Below are 25,949 nucleotides of genomic sequence, written 5' to 3' on the forward strand. Positions count from 1 at the left end.
GGTGTGTGGGCAGTCAGGGAGGGAGTGTCCCACCACTTTCTCAGGGCAGTCCTTGTCTTCTGTGTCCCCGTCCCCACCCAACCTGAATGACATGGCTAAGGATGGATGACCCCTCCCACCTTGTGGGGGTTGAACTTGAATCAGGTTGCACACAAGTATGTTGTCCTGATTTTGGGGGGGGGTGCAGTTTGCTGGTTTGCACAGGCGCCCTAAGGGTGACAGATTCCTACCTGAGGACAGTCCCCTCCCTTGTCGAGAGCACATTGCTCACACACCCCCTGCTACCATACGAACCTATGTGGCTGGGTCCTAGCAGCTACCAATCCTGCTGTGTCTTTAGGAGGCCAGCAGAGTCAGTATGAACAAGGGCAGGATGACTTCTAAACACTACCCTGCCCCGTGTCTGTCTGCGACTCTATCCTCTTCCTTCTCTAGTCCCTGGTCTCCCCCTCCTTTAGTCTTAATGGTCCAGGGTTAACTCAGTGCTTCCGTTGGGGGCCGTCTTCTGTGGGTGACCTGAATCTAGAGGAAGTCTGGGTGGGCCAGGGAGAGGAGAGACAGGAACCTTAGCCAATGGGCTGAAGGAACCTGGAGGCGGGGAGACGTTTGGTGTTCTTGAAGCCCCAGCTCCCGGAGAGAAGGTGAGGGTGGGTGGCTGGAGCTTCTCTTTGCTGCTGCGTTTGATGGCCCACCATATTGGGGGACAGAATCCCATCGGTGTCATGCTCCCCATCCCTAGGGGCATGGGACTAAATGCCTGTACAGTTTGAATTTTGATTATGAGACCCCAGGGGGGGCTTTCCAAGCAGCTGCCTTCTGTCTTTTGCAGTAGGCGGTGACCTTTTATCTCACGGGGCCCTTTATGAAACCCACCAGTCCCTGGAGATTGTGGCCTAGGTTGGATATCCCTCAGGGTAGCCTTGTAGTTCTGAACTGCTGGGAACTGGCCGCCTAGGGAGAATGGCAGAAGGCTTCGAGTGGCTTTACACAGGCTTCTTCTAGCCTGAAGCTACCCAAGTGGACAGTAACACGCCCCCTCTCCACCCACACACACTAACCCCATACAGGGCCAGTACTCCATGAGCCAGCAGTGGCGACCACCTGCCTATCTCTTAACCCCTCCCCCTGCCCATTTGAATGTAGAGGTTGGGTTGAACTTCCCCTCCCTGGGTTGGGGTGAAGACATGCCTCAACCTCTGGTGTGGACACTTGTGCAGTGCCACAGTTGAGCCAATTTGGCCTACGTGGTTCTCATCTGGTAAGATGGTGATCTTATTGCCAAGTTCCTTCCACCTCCTGCCTACCGAGGAAAGAGCTCGGTGTCAGTGAGGTGGTATCGATTTTGCTTTATAAATGGCGGGCCAGACCTGGCTGCCAGGTCTTGGCACAAGACCGCTTCCTTTGCACACAGAATGAGCTACGAGCTTTGTTCAGACGACCTGAATGTATTGGGAGGAATTGGGCATAGGCCTTCCCCCGGGGGTGTGGGGGAGTGCGATGGGAAGAGTGAGCAGGTGTAGGCTGCAGTTTTATTTTTGTACTGATATTGGTAAAAGACTGTATAGCATCTATTTATTTAGATGATTTATCTGATAGATGAGGCAAAAATTATTAAAAAAAAATACATTAAAATGTCTTTAGAAACTTCTGTGTGTCTGGTTGCTTGTTTTGATGGTGTGATAACTGTGTGATACCCCCACCTCCAGACCGTAGCCCAGGACTCCAGGCCTCCCAACTATAGTCCATGGTATGGGACTATAGTCTAATGAACCCAATTAAAATCAGCTGAGGAAAGAAATGAGCCTAGCGTGTCAGGGCTGGGCTCCTGCGGTGTTGTCCAAGGCTGGGCCTGTGGCTGTGAACCTTGCCATTCCTCTACATCTTCTAAGAGTAGCTGGTTCTGGAAGTCTGGGTGTCGGCAGCTTGAGTGTTCAGTCTCAGGCTGGAGAACCCAGGTCAGTCATAAGGCTAACTCGCACCTACATGGACTCTGCACACCCGACAAGCCCGACACAGGCAGTGCGCAAAGCACGCACTGCTTAGTTCTCTCGATGGCCTGCCCTGTGGAGCTGCACAGGAAGGACTTGACACCTGCAGAGGAACCTTCTGTATGTCCGTCCACAGCCAAGATGAGAGGTGATGTCTGGAGAACCTCTGGAGGTATGGTGTCCACTGCTCTACTGAGCTCAACCCCACAGGGGGCCCACAATCTCCAAGACTCTCCAAAGAGGTGGCCTATGACAATCTAACAAAAGAGACAAGCTTCTTGGTAGGGTGGCCATTGGTCCTCGGAGCTGGTGCTGGCCCCAAGGTTGCAGTGGACAGTGTTCATCTCTCTCCTTCAGTCCCCACAGCTGGCATTTCCACAGGTCAGGGCATTTATCAGAGGGGTCCAGGGCCCTATTCTCTTTATCTTACCAGGCCATGCCTCTGATACTGTCTTAGTCTCCACCAGGAATAGAAACAGCAAGGCTACTCAGCTCCAGCTTCTGGCAAGCTCCTCTCTCCTGGATTGGAGGCAGTAAACCTCAGGGTCAGTGGCAGCCTTGCAGCGATGAGATACTATGTTAGCGTTGTTTCTTCCATTGGCCCACTGGTTCTGGGAGGCAAGTACTCAGCTTCAGCAGCAGGGTTTTGAGGCGCTCCCTGCACTGCTCCGCTGGCAGCAAGGATGTCTCTGTTCCAGAGAAGGACCAGAGTCTGTGCCTGCATGAAGGCCCTGTCTAGCCTCCAGCCCTTGCCATTTCCTGACTGGCAGCATCCAGCATTCACTGGGCACCTGTTCTAGATCTTACAGAGATGCCACCTGCACAGACATAACACACACACACACACAGGCTTTGTAGCACATTGTCCCCACAGACCAGCTGCCCTGGATAGTATTGCATGGGGTGGGGCATTGAGTCTGTGGACCAGGCCCACACAGCTGCATCCCCCCCTCACTAGGAGATCGTTGCTGAGTGGAAGTTGCTGCAAGGGAAATGCTTATGGGGTAAGCCCAGTGTCTTGTTGCCCATAGATGGCAGCAGGGACCCTGGTAAATGTGCACCCAAGTCTGAGTAGGTGTTGGAACAAGCAGAAATGAGTCACTGTAAAGTTGTGGTCCTCAACCTTCCTAATGCTGCGACCCTTTCAGTTCTCCATGTTGTATTGACCCCACCCAACCATAAAATTATTTTGTTGAGCCGGGCGTGGTGGCGCACGCCTTTAATCCCAGCACTTGGGAGGCAAAGGCAGGCGGATTTCTGAGTTCGAGGCCAGCCTGGTCTACAAAGTGAGTTCCAGGACAGCCAGAGCTATACAGAGAAACCCTGTCTCGAAAAAAACCAAAAAAAAAAAAAAAAAATTATTTTGTTAATACCTCATAACTGTAATCGTGCTTGTTATGAACTGGAATGTAAACATCTGATCTATGACTTTCCTGGGGGTCTCGACCCACAGGTTGAAAACCATGGCTCTGAAGGGCCGGGTGTCCCAAGGTGACCAACCAGCTTCTACATTATCAAGCGACCTCCCCAAGGATCAGCACCATTCTGGTCCCACCCCCAGTTCCCACCTCTGACAGATGAGACAAGTCATCACCCTGAGTGGCTTTGAGGCAGCTTTGGGAGGGGCTGTCTATGCAGAAGTCTCACTTAGCCTCCCCTGCCTGTCTTCCTGCCTTGCCCCACCGGCTGTGCCATTGGGCAGATGCTTTGGTGAGGACTGAGGCTGGCATCACCCACTGTGATGGAGGCACAATGAACCCCGCCCCTCATGATTCCTGGGAGTCCTCTGTGGTCCTTTAGAGCACAAACTTAAAGGGCTGCAGGAGACATGGCTCAGTGGTTATAAACACTGAGTGCTCTTCCAGAGGTCCTGAGTTCAAGTCCCAGCAACCACATGGTGGCTCACAACCATCTGTAATGGGATCTGATGCCCTCTTCTGGTGTGTCTGAGGACATTGACAGTGTACTCACGACATACATAAAATAAATAATCTTAAAGAAAAAAGCACAACCTTAAGGGGACTTTTGTGCAAACCTGCAGTCTCACTGCTCGGGAGGCCAAAGCAGAAGAAGGATCAGGAATTTGAGGCCAACCTGGTCTACATCGTGAGACCCTGTTTTAAGAATAAATCATTAGAAACCTGGACTTGAGTCAAGCATGGTCCTACCTGTCTTTAAAAGTATTTTCCAGTAGGGCGTGGTGGCACATGCCTTTAATCCCAGCACATGGGAGGCAGAGGCAGTCGGATTTCTGAGTTCGAGGCCAGCCTGGTCTACAGAGTGAGTTCCAGGACAGCCAGGGTTATACAGAGAAACCCTGTTTCGAAAAAAACAACAACAACAAAAAAAGTATTTTCCAGCAATCTGGAAGTAGAGGCAAGCAGATGTATATACGTTTGAAGCTAACCTGATGTACATTAGAGAATAGCATCCAGTCAGGATCACAATAGGGGAAACCCTGTCTCAAAAACCAAACAAAAAGCCAGGCACGATGGCCACCCTTGCTTACTATAACTGCAAACTTGGACGCAGGAGAACCAAGGAGCTCAAAGTCACCCTTGGCTCATGTCCTGGAACCCTGGGATGTGCTCTGTAGACTGGACTGGCCCCCAAGTCAGAGATCCACCTGCCTCTGCCTCCCGAGTGCTGGTATCAAAGGCGTGTGCCATCCCCTCCTGGCCCAAGCTATGCAGGGACTTTGAGAATTACCTCGGTTATGTGAGACTTTTTAACAAAAAAAATAAAGATAAGACAACAATGAAAAAGAGGACAAAATTAAGAGGATCATGGAATTGTTCACATTAAATCCACTCCAAGCTTCCACCACCTCAGAGACCCAAGCTGTCCTAGAGTGTTTTCCCGCATGTTACCATCAGCCCCCACGGGTTCCGAGTGGACGGGGTAGGGTAGCGGGGAGGCTGTCTTCACATACAGCTTCTATGGCCTCCACATCACTGTGGTGGGACTGGTACCAAATGTCCCGGCCTGCCTGTGACCTCTGTCCCACAGGTGCCTGCTGAGCTGGCCATGTTCCCGTGTCCTTTAGGCACACTCCAGGTACTACATCTTTGGGAGGGAGTCTATTCCAAGTGCAGTCAGAGCTGATAGTGGGGGGTGGGGGGGAGTGTCAGCTTGTGGGGCCTGTATCCCTCTGGGAGACATCTCCTCGTGCATGATGCAGTTGCTCCTTCTAGGAGCAGTCAGACTGGTGAAGACTGTGGTCCACTGTGCTGACTGGTTGTCAACTTGACACAAGCTATGATCATTTAGAAGGAGGGGTCTTCAACTGGGGACAAGCAGGCATGTCCCCATCAGAATGGCCCTGTGGGTATGCCTATGGACTATGAAGCATTTTCTTCATTAATGACTGACATGAGAGGGCCCTATCCGCTGCGTGCGGTGCCTCCACTGGGTGGGTGTTTCTGGGGTGAATAAGAAAGCAGAGTGAGGGCTGGAGATGGCTCAGTGGTTAAGAGCACCGACTGCTCTTCCAGAGAGGTCCTGAGTTCAATCCCCAGCAACCACATGGTGGCTCACAACCATCTGCAGTGGGATCTGATGCCCCCTCTTTTGTGGTGTGTCTGAAGACAGCAACAGTGAACTCATACATAAAATAAATAAATCTGAAAGAAAGAAAGAAAGAAAGAAAGAAAGAAAGAAAGAAAGAAAGAAAGAAAGAAAGAAAAAGAAAGAAGGAAGGAAAGAAAGAAAGGAAGGAAGGAAGGAAGGAAGGAAGGAAGGAAGAAAGAAAGAAAGAAAGAAAGAAAGAAAGAAAGAAAGAAAGAAAGAAAGAAAGAAAGAAAGAAAGAAAGAAAGAAGACAGAGTGGGCAGGCCATGGGGAACAAACCACTAAGTAGCAGGTCTTCCATGGTCTCTGCTTTTAGCGCCTGCCTTGGTTTCCCTTCTTTGATGGACTGTAATTGGGATGTATAAACCAAATAAGTCTCCCAAGTAGCTTTTGGTCACGGTGTTTATCACAGTGATAGAACACCAAGACTTGCTCTGGCCCCCATCTCCCACCCCCCACCTCCGGCTTTCAGACCTCTAGGAATCTACACGGTTGGAGCCAGAGCTCCTGGCCTGCAGAAAGCTGTGCGCTCAAGCTGCCACCCACCCATCTACCTCCCCAGTGCCGAATCAGACCCCAGAAAACCACTAAGAAAGCAGCAATGTGTGAACATTGTGTTTTCCAAAGCAACCAATTGAATGGGAAAAGGCTCCGCTCTCACAGCCTTTGCTGACAGCACGCAAAGCTGACCAAGGACCCTGGATTGTTGGTGCTGCCTGTTAGGCAAACACCCGACTGCTGATGGTGGGCTTGGTTCGGGTTCTGCCTGGGATTTTGAGGATTGAAAAAAACGTCTTACTCAGTTGGTAGAGTACTTGCCTAGCATGCAGAGCCCTGGGTTTAGCCCCCAGCATCACAGAAAATGACCTAGAGGTACCCACCTGTGATCCTAGACAACAGAAGATCTGGAGTACATGGTCATCTTTAATGCACAGTGAGTTTGAAGCTAGTCTAAGATGCATGAGACCTTGACTTGGGAGGAAAAAACATTAAAAAAAAAAAAAAGATTATAAATATATGCTCTCTCTGCACGTACACCTTCATGCCAGAAGAGGGCATCAAATCCCATTACAGATGGTTGCGAGCCATCATGTGGTTGCTGGGAATTGAACTCAGAACCTCTGGAAGTGCAGACAGTGCTCTTAACCACTGAGCAATCTCTCTAACCCCTGGGGGGAAAATTTTTTTTTAAAAAGTGTCCTTCAGGCCTGGCAGTGGTGGCGCACACCTTTAATCCCAGCACTTAGGAGGTAGAGGCAGGCGGATTTCTGAGCTTGAGGCCAGCCTGGTCTACAGAGTTCCAGGACAGCCCGCCATACTTGGACTGAAGGACACTTTTTCTTTCTATTTTTCCTAACCCTGAACACTAGTCTTGGGGTCCCTCCTGGCTTTGAAGTTCCCCAGTCTAGTCCACTATCTTTCTTCAGGATTTAGTGAGCCACTCCACAGCTTCCAGTGCTCAATCAAACCAACCTTCAACACCTTTTTTTTTGTTTGTTTTTGTTTCTTCAAGACAGGGTTTCTCTGTGTAGCGCTGGCTGTCCTGGAACTCACTTTGTAGACCAGGCTGGCCTCGAACTCAGAAATTTGCCTGCCTCTGCCTCCCGAGTGCTGGGATTAAAGGCGTGTGCCACCACTGCCCAGCCAACATCTTTTTATTTGTATTTCATTAGCTGGAGTTGTCTTCATTACTTCAGCTAAGAACCCTGAACAATACTAGTCTGAGATTTTTTTTTCTTTTCAACCTGTACCGTGTATGGGCCGTGTGAGGTTAACCTTTGTGGCTAGATTAGGAGCCACCTAGGAGACACTGCTGGGCAGTGTGAGTGTTAAGGGTTAAACTGAGGACCAGAACTCAGATCTATCATCCACATTGTATTTGTTTGGCTGGCATGCAAAATGCCAATTGTGACGGTCCCACGGGAGCTTGCACCAAGAGTCCAGAAACCTCTATGTAAGTCACTGTCAGACTTGGATCACTGGTAAGGAAGCTGAGTCGTTTGGAGAGGCTGTGATGATGGTGAAGCTAAGTGTTGATGGAGACTTCAGTGTTTTATACATGTCAGGAGCATGTGCTGTCCACAAGAGAAAGCAGGCACGGGGTGGACTTGTCCCAAGAGATGTTACATGTAAATGTATATGACAGAGCGGGAGAGAGGAGCTACAGCCTCAGGTGGCAGACTTAGAGCCACAGGGCTTTGGTGTTTCTCCTGCAGGGTTTTGGTTTAAGAAAACTTTCCTTGCTATACCTCCATTCCCCGCTTTTGGAGTGGGGGTGTTCACTCCATGGTGTCGGGTACCGGAAGTGTACAATTTGTATGATTTTTTTGTTTGTTTGTTTTTGTTGTTGTTGTTTTGTGTTTCTTTGTTTTGGTTTTTTGAGTCAGGGTTTCTCTGTATAGCCCTGGCTGTCCTAGAACTCACTTTGTAGACCAGGCTGGCCTCGAACTCAGAAATGCGCCTGCCTCTGCCTCCCAAATGCTGGGATTAAAGGTGTGTGCCACCATCGCCCGGATGTTTTTTGTTGTTAAACAGAAGTTCAAGGTTAAGAGGTTGCCTGAGTCTCAGAAGAGACTCTGACATTTTGAATAATAATAGCTGTTAAGCTTTTATGATGGGCAGTAATGGCTCACTGGGATACACAAAGAGAATCCTGTCTCAAAAAAAGCCCCCCCCTCCAAAAAAATTTTAGGGTGTAGGTCCAGGAAGATGGCTTAGCAGTTAGGACCACCAGCTGGTCCAGATGATGCAGGCACCACTCCCAGTGCCCACATAGTTGTTCATACTGATACATAAATCCAATCCCAGGGGGTCCAAATCCTTCTGTGGCCTCTGTGTGCATCAGGCATACATGTTGCGCAGGCATACATGCAGGTAACACATCCAAACACATAAAATAAAAATAACAACGAAGAAAAAATTTGGGGGGTACCTTACAAATGAACTAAATGCATTTTGTGTTATGAAATGGCCATAAATCTTTGAGGATCAAGATGGAATAGACTATTGAAGAGCAACAAGAGGAAGACTTTTTTGTTTGTTTTCTTGTTTTTTCTTTTGAGACAGGGTTTCTCTGTATAGCCCTGGTTGTCCTGGAACTCACTCTGTAGACCAGACTGGCCTCAAACTCAGAAATCTGCCTGCCTCTGCCTCCCAAGTGCTGGGATTAAAGGCATGCGCCGCCACCGCCCGGTGAGGAAGACTTTTAAAGGACAGTTAACACTGTTAGCCTGACTGGATTTGGACACACTTTTGGCTATGTCTAACAGCGTTTCCAAAAAAGTGTGTGCCATTTTTTGTGGCGTGTGTGTGTGTGTGTGTGTGTGTGTTATACATATTTAGGTGGAGACCAGGTCATTGACAAGTGTCTTCCTCAATCAAACTCCCTTTTTTTTTTTTTTTTTTTGAGACAGATACCCTATGTAGAGGGAACAGGGCTGGGTTGCAACTCCAGGGAGATATATAATATATAATTATATGTACATACACACACATATAAATTATATATTGCATGTATGCATATATAATGTGTACATTATACATACATAATATATACATACACACACATACATATATATGGGGTGCCATGGAGTCCAGGAGAGGGCACCAGGTACCCTGGAACTAGAGTTAAAGCAATTGTGAGCTGCAGGAGGTGGGTGCTGGGATCTGAACTCTGATCTTCAGGTGCAGTCAGCTTACTCACCTGTGAGCCAGTTTGCTGGCTCCCTTCCTTGCTGTTGACACTCTGATGGGTGAGGGGGGCTGCCTGGTTGTTCATTTTATTAGAAAAGAATTCAGGTTTGGGGATTTTAAAACTGTTCTTTTGGTGTTTTTTGTTTTGTTTTGTTTGAGACAGGGTCTCATTGTATAGCCCAGGATGACCTTCAACATGTGGCAATCCTCCTGCCTCAAACACATATGACCCATCATGCACAACTTAATCTTGTCTTTCTTTCTTTGACTTCTTCCATTTATTTATGTATTTATCTATCTAAATTTATTTTTGAGACAGGGTCTCTGTGTAGTTTTGGCTGTCCTGGAGCCCACTATGTAGATCAGGCTAGCCTCAAGCTCGTGGAAATCCTCCTGTCTGCCTGCAATTAGAGGCACGCTGCTCCACCATGCCTGGCCCAACTTAAAAATTTCAAGTACAAAATTAAGTACCTATTGATGGCAGGAGGGTGAGGGGAGATAAAAAGATAATAAAAGAAGGAGGAAGGAAAAGCTTGGAATAGTGGCTCATGGCCCAGAACAGTGGCTTAAGGCTGGGAGTGGGCAGGGCACACCTTAAGCCTGGCTCTCAGAAGGCATTGGCAGGTGGATTTTAGAGTTTAAGGCCAGCTTAGTCTAATAGTGAGTTCCAGAGTAGCAAGCTACCCAGTGAGACTCTGTCTTCAAAACAAAGCAAAACAACAAAAGTTAAAACAAAAGGGGAAACAAACAGGTGAGCAAAAGGTCTCCTAGACTTGGGGTTGGGTGGGGGTCACCAAAAGAGCTTCTTGAATCGCTTCTTGCCTCTCAAGATATCGGGGGTCCAAGCTGTAGGTTTCCAAAGTCATTCACCAAATCTTGCAGACCCCAGGACTGTTGGGAAAGAAATATGGGCGCGCCAATGGATGTGAGGAAGACGGGCAACAGGAATGTTCTAGTTAAGAACAGGGACAGAGAGGTATGGAGAACTCAAGATGGAGAGAAGGCAGGACCTGGAGGCCCTGGTGAAAGAGAACAAAAGATGTCTAGAGATGAGGGGCTGGGCCCAGGGAGGGGTGAAGGGAGGGGCAACCAAGGAATATGGAGAAAGAGAGGCGGGACATGTAGCAAGAAGCCCGGCCCGCGATTGAGAATTCTGCTGCAACCTGTAGGGCCTGTAATAGGGCTGGATTTGAAGGGGCGGAGTCTGCACGAGAAGGCGGGGCTTGCAGGAAGGTGGTTCTCACCTCCTTGATCCTGCGGAGCCGCCTTTGTGTGCGCCTGCTGTTTTTCTCCAGTCCTTCCCATGGCCAAAACGGCCTTTTCGGGCTCACAAAGTTTGTCCAGCAGTCAGTAAACTCTGAGATGAAAAAAAGAGGGTAGCCAGTGAGTCCCCAGGCCGTGCAGAGGCCTTCCCCCTACTGCCTTCTCTTCTCAGGGTATGACTCTCTTCATAGAATCTGCCCAGTCGGGTGGAGGCAAATCTTTAAAGGCCTCAGCTGGGCTAGCATCCTCCCTTCCTACCCAGCTTCTCTCCCGTCCCCCTGGCCATGGCTTGTCATATTGAGGCTGGAAAGCCTTTGCCCACTGGTGGCCGTGGGCCTTTCTTACGTGGGAGGTCCATGACGTCCACCAGGATCCCTGATTGCCACAAAGAACACAGCCCCTTCTGGAAGGGCCTCTTCCAGTGGAAATATAGGCGGGAGGTGTAGATATGCAGAATTAGATCTGGATGATCCCTTTTGAATGCCGCCAGTTGCCAGGCACAGTTTGGGCAGGGGCTCCACGTGAGGTAGCAGGTGATTGTCACTTGGCTCAGCTCCATGGACCGAATCTTATCAAGGAAGAGGATTTCTGCATGCTGTTTGCCTTTCTGAGGGGAGTCCGGGCAGAAAGAAGTTGGAAGGCAGAAGCCAGACAGTATGAGACTGGGGGTGAACTTGGAGACCAGGGGCACTATCTTGTAAATTTCCTAATGTCTGGCCCAGCACAAGGAGAACCCCTCTTTCTGTATTCAACCACTAACTCCACATTCCCAAAACACCACAGCCTTTTTCTAAATTGGACAAGAATCCCAGAGGTGCCCAGAGAAAAGGGTTCAGCAAAGAGATGGTACTTTCAAGTCATGGTCCCCATGAAGTGAGTGACCTCCTCACTTCAGGATGCTGACCCTGGAACTCACTATGTAAACCAAGCTGGCTTCGAACGCTCCCAAGTGCTGGGATCAAAGGGGTACACCACTAAGTTCAGGAAGAGTTTTTCAAAGATGATTTAACTGAAGAGAGGGTTGTAGTGAAAAGGCAGGACAGGGAGCCTGGAAGACAGCAGTGAAGAGGCCACTGTGTGTCGTTCATTGTTTCCTCAAGGCAGTAAAAAAAAAAAAGCAGACCCGGGAGGGAGGCTAGTCAAACATGGAGCGGAACACGTGTGTCAGGAAGCATGCGCTATGCAAAGGAACAACCTTGAAAGATTCAGGACAAGCAAGAAAGTCTGAGCCCCAGTGTGTTGAGTAAGAGAGAGGAAATGAAGGTTGGGACCCTCATGATGTGTTTCAGGGGCAGGGGAAAGTGCCTGGCTGCCTCTTGATGGAGCTCTGAGAACCCATCTGGTACCTTGCTTAGCAGGCAGCCTTTGAGTGGCTCTTGGCCATTGAACTGCTCCACCTGGTAGCACAGATAGGGTTTCATGTAGTGGTAGTAGCAGAGATGCTTGACTCCTCTGTTGTAAAACTGCCAGCAAAATTCCTCTTCACTTAGCAGGCCCATTCGTCTATTGTACAAAGAACAAAGAAGACAAAGGTGAGGCAATGTGACCTCTGGGCTCAGCTGGCAACCTGTCAATAATAAACCTGTCACCACATCCCCCACATGACCTCTTCACCTGAAGCCCTTGGCGAGTGGCATATATACTAAGCAACGCGTGCTATCTCTAGCCAGGGCTACTCCCCAGTGGAACCTAAAGATGTCTGGGTTGAAAAAAAATTTTTTAAATTTAAAAAAAAAAAATTAAAAAGTGCCGGGCGTGGTGGTGCACACCTTTAATCCCAGCACTCGGGAGGCAGAGGCAGGTGGATTTCTGAGTTCGAGGCCAGCCTGGTCTACAAAGTGAGTTCCAGGACAGCCAGGGCTACACAGAGAAACCCTGTCTCGAAAAACCAAAAAAAAAAAAAAAAGATGTCTGGGTTGTCATGCACTCATCATTGTCCTGGGAGCAGGAGCAGGGGAGGGTGCAGAGTCTTCTGGGATTTCCTCTTAATCCTGAGACTCAGGGCCATCTGATGGGGCCGGGCCAGGGCTACTTTTGGGTAGCCTCCCCTCAGCCTTGAAGCAGAAGGATCCAGACCTTGACCTTGCTGCCACTAAGAAGGAGATTACCCAGGGTGGAGCCTTCCGACCTAGATGGCTCTATTGTTCTGTCAGCCTCCACTGCACTCCTCCAAGACACTGCTACCTGCTGAGAAGCCCCCCCCCCCCCAGATATTCCTGAGGAATGACGTCACCCGGCAGGCTGGCTCCAGACACCAAGAATAGACTGGCGGGGGTAGGGGTGGGGGTGGCCCTTATAAGCACGGTCTCTTGCCTAGGCCTCGGGCCGGCATACAACACTTTTGCATGGAACAAACATGTTCTTGCAGACAGCTCTGCTCTCAGGAATGAGGAACCCAGCTTCAACAGACTTTCCAGTCGAAGGTCCGCTTTCCTTCCCCTGACAACTAAGCGGCTCTTTGGTGGCATCAAAAGGCCTGGGACAAAGTGGCCCAACTGCATAGCTCAGAAGGGAAAAGGGAGTGGTTTCTGTCTCTCATTTCTCTTCCTGATTGAAATACAGGAGGCCCAGCTCATCGTGGGTGAATCTGCATGACCTGTGGATCTCTCTCCCATTCTTTCCCATCACTGTGGCTGGGACACGCTACGAATCACTCTCCTCTTTCTTTCTTATCCCCCAACTCCTGATCTCAGAGGGTGGCAGAGCTGGTGGGGGCAGCTTCTCTAGAGTGAATCTATGCCCATTTCCAGGAGTCAGTCTTCCTATCTCTGGCTCTCCCTCCTTCCTGCCTCTCCTCCACAAAGCTACTTTGCAGTAAGCCCCCATCCCCCCAAGCCTGTGATCTCTCTGGAAGCCCCACCTTCCATTGATTGGTAAGCTTTCCTCACAGACCTGCAGGCTGCCCTGTACCTGAAGCCTTCTATCAGGTAAGACGCTAAAGGTGCCCAACTTCCTGTGTCATGTCACTAGGCCATGGTGTGTGCTCCCAGACTAGGAGATCTGGCCCTCCATGGCTCCACCATACATGTTTCCCTTTTCTCTGTGTAGGTGTGGCATGTTTGGTACATGCATGTGAGCATGCACACCCATGTGTGCCCATGTGGAGGCCAGCCCTGAACCGGAAGCTCCTCATTCAGTCTAGTCTGGCTGACCAGTGAGCTCCTGGGTCACCATCTTCAACACCCAGTGCTGGGCTAGAAACACATGCAGCTTTGCCCACATTTTTTTTACATGGTGACTGGGATTCGAACTCAGGTCTTTGCACTGGCAAAGCAAATGTTTATCCTTCCTCAGCCGTCTCCCTCACCCCTGCCCACTAAATCCTCTGTTTTCTGGCTTTCCTGCTTCTCGGTCAAGATTCAAATCTACAAAAAGTCAGCACTGAAAGGAAATAAAACTTAAGACATGTGATTCATGTAATTTATGTCAAATAGCCCAAAAAGTTGTTTGTGAGCTTTGAAACCTGGGGCTGAGAACATAGCAGAACAGGCCAGGACATGCCCGGGCAGGCCCATCGATACATGTCCTGACTGGCCTGGTGCCTCCCTATCTCCCACCCTTCTGACAGGCTGCTGATGTTTAAATGGACCAATCATGTAAAACCGCGCCAATTCCTCCCCCAGCCCCACCCCTTTCTATAAAAACCCCTAGCTTCCAAGCCTCCTGTCGAAACCACTGTCTCCTGCGTGAGATACGTTTAGACCCCGGACCGGAGCTCCTCCATTATGGCTCCACCATGTGGTCCACACCTTTGTCTCCATGTCAGGCCCACAGCTCCGTCATTAAACTACCTCATGCTTTTACATCAAGATGGTTGTCTGTTCATGATTCTTGGGTGTGCTCCGAACGGGAATTGAGTGGGGGTTTCCCCACTAGGTTCTTTCAAGCACATGTCAGGAGCCATCTGAAGGCCTCCAGTGGTTAAGAGCACTTGCTGCTCCTGCAAAGGACCCTGGCTTGGGCCAGGCAGTGGTGGCGCACACCTTTGATCCCAGCACTCGGGAGGCAGAGGCAGGCAGATTTCTGAGTTCGAGGCCAGCCTGGTCTACAGAGTGAGTTCCAGGACAGTCAGGGCTATACAGAGAAACCCTGTCTCGAAAAAGAAAAAAAAAAGGACCCAGGCTTGGTTGCCAGCAACCACATGGTGGCTAGTGGCCATCTGTAACTCTAGTTCCAAGGTATCTGATAGCTTTTTCTTCTGCCCTCTATGGGTAGTGTATGCAGGTGAACTTACATAAGTGCAGACAAGGCATTTATACATACAAAATTTAAAAAAAAATCTTAAAAACAAACAAACAATCCTAATAACTCGCCACACGTAAAGTTTGGTGAGATGCTTAAGGTCCTAAGAAGGATGGGGTATCTTGGGTAGCCCCTTTTATGTCTCTAATCTTCTAACTTAGCTCTCAAAAGGGAAAATGGGCCTGCTGAAGGGGAAGCTATTGGATAAATGTCAAACCTAGGGGCACCATTCCATCTTAAATACCAGGCAGGTAAGGACTGATTCCCAAGATTACAGACAGAAACAGGGTGTGTGAGTGTGTGTGTATGTGTGTGGCAGGGGGCTAGGGGAACAAAGAAGAACCCTTTGTTTGTTTTATAGGGAGGTTTGTTGAAAGGACATGTCCCTCCCTAGCTCACAGCGTGCAGAGGCCAAAATCCATCTGGGCCCACCCTGCCGTTACCAGACTAAAGAGCAAGTCTCTGTTCCAGTCTGCACGCCTGCCCTATCTGGTTCTCCAGGAGAAAGTAGCCCCATGTTTTCGGTGTGTGTGTGTGTGTGTATGAACCACACACCTTTTATATGCAATAGTACAAGTATAGATTAATGCCAAGGGTTTTGAGCCTCTGCATCCCCCTCCACGTCCCCCCCCCCACCCCGCTCCCTCTACTACCCAAGGTTAAGTTCATTGTTCTAGTTCAATGAAATGGCTTTCCTTTCTTTTCAAAAAGATTTTAACTTTCATTTTTAATGGTGTGGGGGCTGGGTTGGGGAAGGTGTGTATGTATACAAGTGTACAGGTGCCCAGAGAGGCCAGAAGAGGCTGTCAATGCAATTATGAACTGCCTGGGGTGAGCGCTAGGTCCCTCTTCATTTTTTTTTTTAAACCACTGAGCCTTCTCTGCAGTCCCCAAACTTTTCTTATCTTTGCCAGATCTTGCTGGACAGTAACTTTCTGTAATCGGAAGACTGATGTGAGACCCAGCCCCTCCGCAACCATCAAAGCCTGGGCTTGGCCGCAGGTGCATGCATGAGCACACATAGAACAAATGGCAATGGGACCAGTCACACACGGGAACTTTATGTATCAGCAGTGCCTTTTGAGGCCTAGTGCAACAAACTACCCTTCAATGTATCCAACTGCTAAAGCTTAGGAACTTAAACTCAGAATGATAAAGGGCTAGACTCAGGGGAGAATGGGTTGTCTCTGATGGGGCCCTACAAGATCCAAAGTCCATGGTGATATTCAGGACAGCTCTATTCCAACAGTAAAGGACTCAAGGATTCATGATTTTTCCTCAAAAGGCCACACAATCCACTTATGCCCATCCTTACTGTGAGCACCAGGCAGATTCTTTGTTTTTAAGCACAGGGTCCCACTGTGCAGCTCTGGCTGACCTAAAACTCACCATGTAGATCAGCTTAGCCTTGAACTCATAGAGATCCACCCTTTCTACTATGATCCAAGGTATGCACCACACAAGTTCAGTGGTCGCCCAGGCCTTTAATGCCAACACTTGGGAGGCAGAGGCAGTCTCAAAGAAAGAACAAAACAAACAAAAGCTCTGCCATCACACCTAGCTTTAGGCAGGTCCTTCTAAAAAAAAACTTTTCATCTTTATTTATATAGTGGCACCTGTGAGTATATGTATGTGTGTGTGAGTATGTATGTGTGTGTGTGAGTGTGTGTTTGTGTGAATGTGTGAGTGTTTGTGTGTTTGAATGTGTGTATGAGTGTATGTGTGTGAGTGTATGTGTGTATGTGTGTGTATGAGTGTGTGTGCGTGCTTTCACCAACTACATCAATGTATATTTGTGAAAATACAATAACTAAACCCATTATTTTGTACACTGATTTAAAAATTTCATAAGTAGGGCTGGTGAGATGGCTCAGTGGATAAGAGCACCCGACTGCTTTTCCGAAGGTTCGAAGTTCAAATCCCAGCAACCACATGGTGGCTCACAACCACCCGTAATGAGATCTGACTCCCTCTTCTGGAGTGTCTGAAGACAGCTACAGTGTACTTACATGTAATAAATAAATAAATAAATAAATAAATCTTTAAAAAAAATTTCATAAGTAAAAATACACATGAAAGAAATTAAAGCAAAGCTCCTAAAAGCACTGAAGCGGGGAAGCAGCGGGGTCTCCTGAAGGAACCAGGGGTGAGAAGAGATACAAAGGGGCTGCTTCTGGCCACCTCTGCTCTACAAGAGGCACTGTTTGGGGTTTCGTTTCCTTTTCTTTTCTTTTTTCTTTTTTCTTTTTTTCTTTTTTTCTTTTTTTTTTTTTTTTTTTAGATTTATTTATTTATTATATGTAAGTACACTGTAGCTGTCTTCAGACACTCCAGATCTCGTTACGGATGGTTGTGAGCCACCATGTAGTTGCTGGGATTTGAACTCTGGACCTTCGGAAGAGCAGTCGGGTGCTCTTACCCTCTGAGCCATCTCACCAGCCCTCTTTTTTTTTTTTAAATTAGATATTTTCTTTATTTACATTTCAAATGCTAGCCCGAAAGTTCCCTCTACCCTCTCCTTGCCCTGCTCTCTCGTTTCCTTTTTTTTTTTTTTTTAAAGGTTTATTTATTATTATAAATAAGTACACTGTAGCTGTCTTCAAACACACCAGAAGAGGGAGTCAGATCTCATTATGGGTGGTTGTGAGCCACCATGTGGTTGCTGGGATTTGAACTCATGACCTTTGGAAGAGCAGTCAGTGCTCTTACCCGCTGAGCCATCTCACCAGCCCTCGTTTCCTTTTTTTGAGGCGGCCTGTGGCCCTGGGAAAGTCCCTAGTTTGTGACTGGGCTCCTAAAGCATCTGTGTGTGACCGCACCGACTCCTACCAGGGTGATGGCCCTTCAGTCTACTCTTTTTTTTTTTTTTTTTTTTTTTTTTTTGAGACAGAGTGCCTTTGTGTAGCCTTGGCTGTCTTAGAATTAGCTCTGTGAACCAGGGTGGCCTTGAACTCACAGAGATACGCCTTCCCCCTAAGTACAGGGATGAAAGGCAAGCTCCGTGGTTGGTCCTCCCTTTTTAACATCTCCCTGGGCCCTGCCTCCCTATCTCCTCTGCTCTCAACCTTCCTGCATACCTGCACTGGAGCATCCTGGGCAGGGTGGTCCTAGACCTCCAGTCTGGGGGCTTTACTTCCTGCTTAGTAAACTCTATCTCTGAGACCCTGATAGTGATGTACAGGCCCCATCCCGGAACAGGAGGACCAAGGCAGCTAAGCTGGCTCGGTCTCAGGCTTACTTTCCGTCCTGTGATCCTCTGGGTAGGCAAAGGAGAGCCTAGATAGAGCCGGGTCTTCTCATGCAGTCTGAACAGGGATCCAGAAGGAAAGGAGAAGCTAACTCCAGAAAGGGAGCTGGGTGCGAGGGGATGGGAAGGGGGAGGGGCAGGCGGAGCCCACCTCACTCACCCCTAACCGGCTCTTGGTGTGGCTCAGGGCAACGGATCTCATCTTGGGCCCTGGAGAAGGCAACACCTTCTGCCTTATCTGCCACCCCCAACAAGACAGGAAATAGAGGGACATCTCAGAAGAGGTCTCAGACTGTCACACAGCAAATAAACAACAGGGCTGGAGGGCTGGCCAGGTCTGCTTGGCTGTGTTCCTCCCTCCTCTAGCTGCCACTCTGTGGCCCTGATTGTCCCCAGGAAAGTTGCAGGAGTGGGGTGGGGAAGAGGTGACTCCCACAGAGCCTGCCAGGTCTAAGATACAAGGACAAGGACTTTAAGTTCACTTTCCTGAAGCTTTTCAGCCTGCTTTGGCAAGTCCTAACCAAGGATCCTCAGGTTAAAGACACAAAGAAGTCTGTGAGAGCTGTCACCTCAGGGCCTGGCTCTGGCAAGGACAGGCCCTGGCAGGCCTCCTCCTCTTCCTCCCTCTCTGCCTTGGCTTCTCTCCTGCCGTAACAGAGCTTAACCATCCGGGTCAAACTGAGCTCTTATTTCTCATGATGTTATTAAATGGCAGGGAAGCCACCAGCTAGTGTCCATGGCCAACCTATGAACTTACTCTCTGGAGCATCCCCCAAATGCCTGTCTCCTAGTCTCACTTCCCATTCTGCCCAATTGCCAGAGGTACCTTCCCTGGCTGTTTCTCTGCGCTGGCCTTTTACTCTTTTTTTTTTTTTTTTTTTTTTTTTTTGGTTTTACGAGACAGGGTTTCTCTGTGTAGCCCTGGCTGTCCTTGAACTCAGAGATCCGCCTGCCTCTGCCTCCTGAGTGCTGGGACTAAAGGCGTTCGCCACCACCCAGGCTGCCAAAGGAGTATTTATCATTATCATCACCATCATCGCCACCACCATCATCACCATCAACAACATCATCATCACTATTATTATTTGTGTGTGTGTGTGTGTGATATAGGGTGTGCACCTGCCATGGCCTAAGGGTGAAGGTCAGAAGGCAACTCTGTAGAGCTGTTTCTCTCCTCCATCCTTTATGTGGGTTCCAAGGACCAAAGTCATGTCACATGGCTTACATGACAAGCACCTAGAGAGCCACCTTACCAGCTTGCTCTACTCTTATCCCTCTCATTCCTCAATGCTCCTCCCCCAGCCTCTTACATAAGTGTACCCTGCCACTCTGTTTCATTCAGTCCCCAGTCCCCACGGCTCACCTGCCCTCCACCCAGAACCTCGTCTCTGGGAGACCTTTTGTTAGACAGATATTTGACAGAGTGGATGAAGAGCTGAAAGGGACCCGACTGTAGCAAGGTCTGGAAATGGAAGAGGGGGCCAGGATATGGTCAGGGATTCTCCTGGGGTGTTGGTAACCAGAGTGAGGACTCTGGGCTCCCCATCCACAAAGATGCCTCTTAGCCCTGTGAGAAGCACAAGTTCAAGGCCCCTAGGCCTCAGGACTCAGAATGGAGCTAGTGTTTGGAGGCTAGCCGCTTAGGGGGGGTCCTCATTCGAGGTCAAAAACAGACCTCGAATGGGAAGGGGGAATTTGGACAGAGGGACGCTAGGAAGGAAGGTCTACACAGCACACAGAGATCCAACAAGAAGGACCATCTAGAGGCCAAGGGAGAGCATCAGGAAAAACTGCTTGCCAGGCTCTCAGACCTGGAGAACATGGTGGGCTAGTGAAGCATCTGGTGGGTAACGTCCTGGTAGCTGGGGTATCTGACAGCTCCTCCCTTCCTCTAGGCGCCCAAGGCTCCCTTTTTTTCCCCTATGTGCATTGATGCTTTGACTGCATGCATATATGTGGCGAGGCTCCCTTGAGTGTGGAGTTACAGACAGCTGTGAGCCACCATGTGGTTGCTGGAAATAGAACGCAGGTCCTCTGGAAGAGCAGCCAGTGCTCTTCACCACTGAGCCATCTCTCCAGCCCCTCAAGACTGCCTCGATGGGGTTTCTCTACCTCCCAGTCTCCATGCTTAGACATAAGCCAACTGGCTTGCAGCAGGACTCAATGATGGGAGATACCAGGTTACGGGATTGGGAGGGCCTTGTGGGGAAAGGCGCCTCAGAGAGAGAAGAGGTTTGAGAGGAGGGAGAACAGGAACGGTAGTCAGGCAGGAGAAAGCCCCTTACCTCAGAATCTCCTGAAGCTTAGAATCCTGGTATCTAAAATTTGTAAGCAGGCTTTCCCAAGGCCTGAATCGCCTGCCGTCATTGTCCACAAACTTCTTCCAACACTTTTTAAATTCTGAGTCAGAAGAGGAGAGAAGGCAGTCAAGGCCCAGCAGGAGTCTCCACAGTCCCTCAAGGCTGGTTCCCTGGGCACACACCTTTCACCGTATGGCAGACCCACATACCCTCCTGCAGCACCGGTGCCCACTCCTCACCGTATAGGTCCATGGCAGCCACCTGGGCTCCTTCCAGAACCAGCCTGCAAAGATTCTGCTGGGTTTCTGGTTTCGATACGTTGTAGAGGCGGGAGCTGAAGATGTCCAGGCTCAGGTTGTGGTGTGTGGCCAGGAACCTTACTACCTGCTCTGCACATTTGAAACAGGGGCTCCAGGACATATACCAGGTGACCATGAACTCTTCCCTCGGAGACAGCACTTTCAGTACTTTGTCATGGAACCAGTATAAAAAGCAGATTTCAGCGTGGATGTCGTCCTGGGGGGCGAAAGGGGAACTCTTGATGGGAGGGGAAGGTGGAGGATGGAGGGGATCTCCACCGGGTGTCTCCATCCCTCCCCATCTTCTTTGTTAATTCCCGTGTCCCTCACCATTCAGGGCATAGTACTAATTCTGCATTCTCAGCCAACCCCTCTCTGCACTCTGAGCCCTGTTGAAGCCAGGTCCACTGGGAGATTGGCTGGTTACCTGTCTGCCATATCTGCTCTGGAGGACACAGGCTAAGAAGACCCCTGAAGATCCCTGAAGGAACCACTGACCAAGGGTAGCTACCAAGTCCTTGAAACATGGCTCATCTGAGGTTACATTTACAGTACATGTGCAATACACAGTCCTTTCCTTTCCTTTCAATTTTTGTTTTGTTTTGTTTGGTTTTTCGAGACAGGGTTTCTCTGTGTAGCCCTGACTGTCCTGGAACACACTCAGTAGACCAGGCTGGCCTCGAACTCAGAAATCCACCTTCCTCTGCCTCCCAAGTGCTGGGATCAAAGGTGTGCGCCACCACTGCCAGGCTTCAATTTTTTTTATTATGTATTTATCCATTGGTTTTTCAACACAGGGTTTCTTCGTGTAGCCCTGTCTATCCTGGATCTCTCTCTCTCTCTAGACCAGGCTGGTCTTGAACTTAGAGATCCACCTGCCTCTGCCTCCCTGGTGCTGGGAGGCATGGGGCACTACCGCCCAGTGTCATTATTATTTTCTGAGACAGCATTTTACCGTGGTATTCCTGGCTGGCCTGGAAGTGGCTATGTAGACCAGGCTAGCCTCAAACTCAGAGATCTACCCACCTTTGCCTTCAGGGCCGTGAGACTGGAGGTGTGTGCCACCACACCCTGCCTCTGCAGTCTCAATGGGCTTGGCACCTGCCTGTTGTGAAAAGGGCCTGGGTGATCTAGTTAGTTAGCTTGTGTGTGTGTGTGCCCACAGTGAGAACACGTGTGTGCTCGTGAGTGTGGAAAGCTAGAAATTGACACTGGATGTCTTGCTCCTTCTCCACATTGAGGCAGGGTCCTGCATGGCACCCAGAGCTTGCTGACGAAGCTAACCCCGTGACCCAGCTTCCTCTGAGGTTTTCTTGACTCTACCTCCCATAGGTTAGATGGATAGCTGGCTCTAGGCTCACAATTTTACATGAATTCTGGGAATCCAAACTTGGGATCTCATGCTTTTGTGGCAAGTGCTTTATCCTTGGGGCCACCTCTGCAGGCCTTTGGTCTTTATTGGCTATTTGTTTGTTTGTTCGTTTATTTTGATAAGATCTCACGCAACCCAGGCTGGTCTCAAACGCTATATAAATAAGGATGACCTTGAACTTCTGGTCCGCCTGACTCCATTTCCTGAGTGCTAGGATTCCAGGTATGAGCCACCAAGCCAGTTTTTCCTGTGCTGCCGAGGATCAAACCCAGGACTCACATGAATGTTAAATTCCATCAACTGAGCTACATCCCTAGCCTAGTACCTTGTTCGTAAAGACCCCATGGTAAAGGGAGACGGGTGAATCGCAGTCCTTTCTAGTCACTTCATAGCACAAGAAGGTATTATTCCGGTTTTTGGCATAGCGTAGGTTCTCAAAGTGGAACTTGAATGTTTCTTGAGATATCAGGTTTCTGTAAGCACAAGAGAGAAAACAGAAATTGCAGAGTGTGCCCTGGAGTGACCCCAAGCAGAACAAGGCCTCAAAAGTCCTGAGGCACCCCCCAACTCTCTGAACCTTTGACAATTTCTGGAGTCTTTCCAAGCAGGAAGACAGAGGGAGAAGGGACAAATCTTGCCGCCAGAGAGATGCCCTCTTACTTGGGCCCCATGCTGCTCCACCTCCGAGTCCTACCCAAGAACATGCACAGCCTGAGGAAATGAAAGGCTCAAGATTCTTCAGAATCTCGCTGCAGCTCCTTCCAGATGGGATACCTCCACGTGGGATGGAGGTTTTAAAAAATCAAGGAAATGAGACCAGAGAGATGACTGGTCAGTAAAGCGGCTTGCACACAAGTCCTGATTCTCAGAGCAGATATAAAAGCCAAGTGTGGGGGTTGTGAATCTACAACCCTGAGTTGGGGTATTAGAGATAGGAGGATCCCAAGAGCTCATTGGCCAGCCCGCTGGAACCCACAAACTCATTTTGGTGAAAGACTCAAAAAATAAAGGGAAGAGCAACTGAGGAAGACAATTGACAGCAACCCCTGGCTTCCAGCTGGGCGCACGAGTTATATACTGTGCCCATCTCCCCAGCCCACCACACTATATACTGTTAGAGAAATTCCTAACGTCACATGGGCAATCTACTGTCTCAGTATTTCTTTTTTTTTTTTTTTTTTTTTTTTTTGGTTTTTCGAGACAGGGTTTCTCTGTGTAGCCCTGGCTGTCCTGGACCTCACTTTGTAGACCAGGCTGGCCTCGAACTCAGAAATCCGCCTGCCTCTGCCTCCCGAGTGCTGGGATTAAAGGCGTGCACCACGCCCGGCCCCTCAGTATTTCTTGAACCTGAACTCATCAAGTTCTTCCCTGACCCTGCAGGCGATGGTCCCCCCAAATAGACAGGGAAAGCCCAAGCCTGTAACTATAGTCTTTAAGGAGCAGAGACAAGAAGGTTATGCCAAGATTGAGTCCTACTTGAACTATATAGTGAGTGCCAGGCTAGCCAGAGCTTCATAGTAAAATCCTGTCGGGGCTGGGGTGGGGGAGGGTGGGAGAGGGGGACAAGAATGTAAAGAACAGCAACAACAACACAGCCAAACTACCACTGCCACTACAATAAAATTCCACAATATAATAACAACCAAAAATCAGGAGACAGAGTCTGGATCCCCTCCCTCAAAGCTGGCTAGGTATTAGTGGCCTTGGAGGACCCCAGGCTGGACCCTTTCCCTCATAGCCAGCAGCCTGTAGAAAAGAGCTGGAAAAGCCTTTGGTCAGAAGAATGGGATCCGAGGCTTATCTCTGACTCTGGAAGGAGAGGTGACATCTGGGACTGGTTACAAGGCCACACCCAGGGGACAAGGCTATTAACAGATAATTGCTGATAACTGGCTTCAGGAGCCCTAATCCTGGAGACAGACAGCTGGCCAGGGGCTTTCTGTCGAAGACTGAAGACATGCTATTCTGTGATATGGCTGTCGTCTCTCTCTATACAGGTCTATCCATCACTGGACAGGACAAAGTTGCTCAGGGAGAGGTGAATTGGTTTGAAAGACGGGCCAGGAAGATGGTTCAGCGGGTAAAAGTATTAGCTTTGAAATTAAAGCCTGCATTTCCACCACACCCACGCATGCACGCACCACTTGCAGCTGGGCTGCCCACGGGACAGTGGCCTCCACCGACATCACAGGCACCAGGAGAAGGGACAAAAATCAGAATGTCACCCAAGGGAGTAGGCAGTATAACTTTCTTCTTATATGTAGGTTTAAAATACACTCACATCTCTCTCTCTCTCTCTCTTTTTCTTTTGGTTTTTTCGAGACGGGGTTTCTCTGTGTATCCCTGGCTGTCCTGGAACTCACTTTGTAGACCAGGCTGGCCTTGAACTCAGAAATCTGACTGCCTCTGCCTCCGGAGTGCTGGGATCAAAGGTGTGCGCCACCACACCCAGCCACTCACATCTCTTGCCCTTGGGCATGTATACATATGTGTATGTGTTCTGAATTAATATGTGCATGTCTGGGGGTCAGGAAAAGGCCTTGGATTCCCAGAAGCTGTAGTTATAGGTGGTTGTGAGCCATACCATGTGTTTGCTGGGAGCTGTTGGTCCTCTAAGGAAGCTTCTTAACTGCTGAGCCATCTCTCTCCAGTGCCAACCCCGCCCCCTATTCTTTCTCTTTTTCTCTTAGCTGAATGGTGTGGTTCCGAGAAGTCGCCATGAGCATCCAGGCAATGGGTGTGTTAGGGGAACTTCTCTTTACCCTTTCCCAGCTTGGAGTGGCTACTTCTGGAAAGGTGGTTCATATTGCCTTAGAGAGTGGTCCCCTCTTCTCCCAGTATCCCCTGAGGTTGGGTTAAAACAGCACGGATATTCTAGGACATCTATCGAAAGTTCTCCAAACATGGTCGTCCAAAGTCTGCTTCCATGGATTTCTCTTTAAAATTTGAAGCCCAGACCAGCCTAGCCCTGGACCAGCATGAAGTCCCAGAGGTGAGTAACCCCAGACCGAGAAGTCTTAACAGGAAGAAATATGGTAACCGAAGCGGCTCAGAGCAAGGACCCTCGAGGGGAGTGGGAGCTACGGAGTATCCTGGAGAAAGCGAGAGAGGAATCCGGAGCTGGGGACCTAGAGGAGAGGCTCGGTATACAGCAAAATGGGGGCCACCAGGAAGAGACTGCAGTGAAAATTTTGGAGGAGCGGGGCCAGCGGTACCTGATCGGTGAATAGCATTTGCGATGGCTGCATCCCAGACAGAATGGGCCCATCCCAGCTCTGGGCCCCAGGCGCTGGGGTTGCATTTTCTGTGAACAGGCTTTGGAAGACCCCCAGAAGTGAAAGTGACCTCCCGGGCCTTGTGAATGCAGGCCCCACCTTCTTCCTGCTTCAGCTCCCGGAATGGGAGGGCTCTAGGCGATCAAGCCCAGAAGGTTCCTGCCCACCTTCTCTCTCTTTGTCCCTTGGCTTGGCAGAGACCTGCTCCTCTGTACAGCGGCCCGCGGGGATCGCAAAGAGAAAGGGAAACTAACTGATGGTAGAGAGAAGCTGATACCGAGTGCGGTGAGGGTAGGACAGACGCCCCAAGGGTGGCCCCAGGCGTCTCCATCCAACCTGCTTAGACCATCCTGTGCCGAGCTTGCAGCCAAGCTGCCAGTTGAACCAAGGGTTTGACTCTGCAGGTGTGAAGGAGTGGGGACTCTTAGATTTTCTCCCTTCAGCTTAGGAGGGGAGGAGACAGCCTGGCTTCGCATTTCTAATTGTGGCTTGGATTTTGGCACCCTTCACCTCTAATTTCCCAATTGCCCCAGGTGTGGAGCTAGACTGAGATCAACGGGGAGCACAAAAAATGGATCATTGATGGCTCCGAATCAGCTAGCAGCAGGTGGCGGAGCTGGTATCAGAGCCCGTCATCCAAGCTTGTTTCCCTGCAGATGAGGGAGACCGAAATGAGTTTACTGTTCTCACAGACCTGTGTC

At 49.5% G+C, this 25,949-nt stretch overlaps 1 protein-coding gene across 6 annotated transcripts; it reads right to left on the bottom strand.

The window, feature by feature from the left end:
* Positions 1-1,633: 1,633 nt before the first annotated feature.
* On the bottom strand, positions 1,634-25,478 carry LOC110310320 (DNA dC->dU-editing enzyme APOBEC-3). Of its 6 annotated transcripts, XR_015045612.1 has the most exons (9): positions 25,189-25,473; positions 22,299-22,446; positions 20,542-20,818; positions 20,288-20,402; positions 11,860-12,016; positions 10,859-11,120; positions 10,495-10,607; positions 6,439-6,529; positions 1,634-2,677 (listed from the first exon to the last, which is right to left on the bottom strand). XR_015045612.1 is itself a non-coding variant. In XM_085831821.1 (8 exons), exons 1-8 carry the CDS (start codon positions 25,272-25,274, stop codon positions 2,621-2,623), a joined length of 1,215 nt encoding a protein of 404 aa, XP_085687947.1. In that variant the 5' UTR covers positions 25,275-25,474; the 3' UTR covers positions 1,634-2,620. The 6 variants fall into 6 exon arrangements, 5 of the variants coding, with proteins under 5 accessions (XP_085687947.1, XP_085687946.1, XP_085687948.1 ...); XM_085831821.1 differs by lacking the exon at positions 6,439-6,529 and having other exon boundaries at positions 25,189-25,474; XM_085831820.1 differs by lacking the exon at positions 6,439-6,529 and having other exon boundaries at positions 1,635-2,507; positions 25,189-25,474.
* Between the last annotated feature and the right edge of the window lie 471 nt (positions 25,479-25,949).

Source organism: Mus caroli, unplaced genomic scaffold (assembly GCF_978045245.1).
Source record: "Mus caroli unplaced genomic scaffold, Mus_caroli_1 scaffold_16, whole genome shotgun sequence".
In the NCBI taxonomy this organism is placed as follows: Eukaryota; Metazoa; Chordata; class Mammalia; order Rodentia; family Muridae; genus Mus; species Mus caroli.

Excerpts from the sequence above, each read along its gene's own strand:
- LOC110310320 (XM_085831819.1), bottom strand. The coding sequence starts at position 25,274 with ATGCAACCCCAGCGCCTGGGGCCCAGAGCTGGGATGGGCCCATTCTGT. Across the intron at positions 11,121-11,859 it reads AAGGCTGCCTGCTAAGCAAG|AAAGGCAAACAGCATGCAGA; the intron begins GTACCAGATGGG and ends GACTCCCCTCAG. Across the intron at positions 10,608-10,858 it reads GGACGTCATGGACCTCCCAC|AGTTTACTGACTGCTGGACA; the intron begins GTAAGAAAGGCC and ends TTTTCATCTCAG.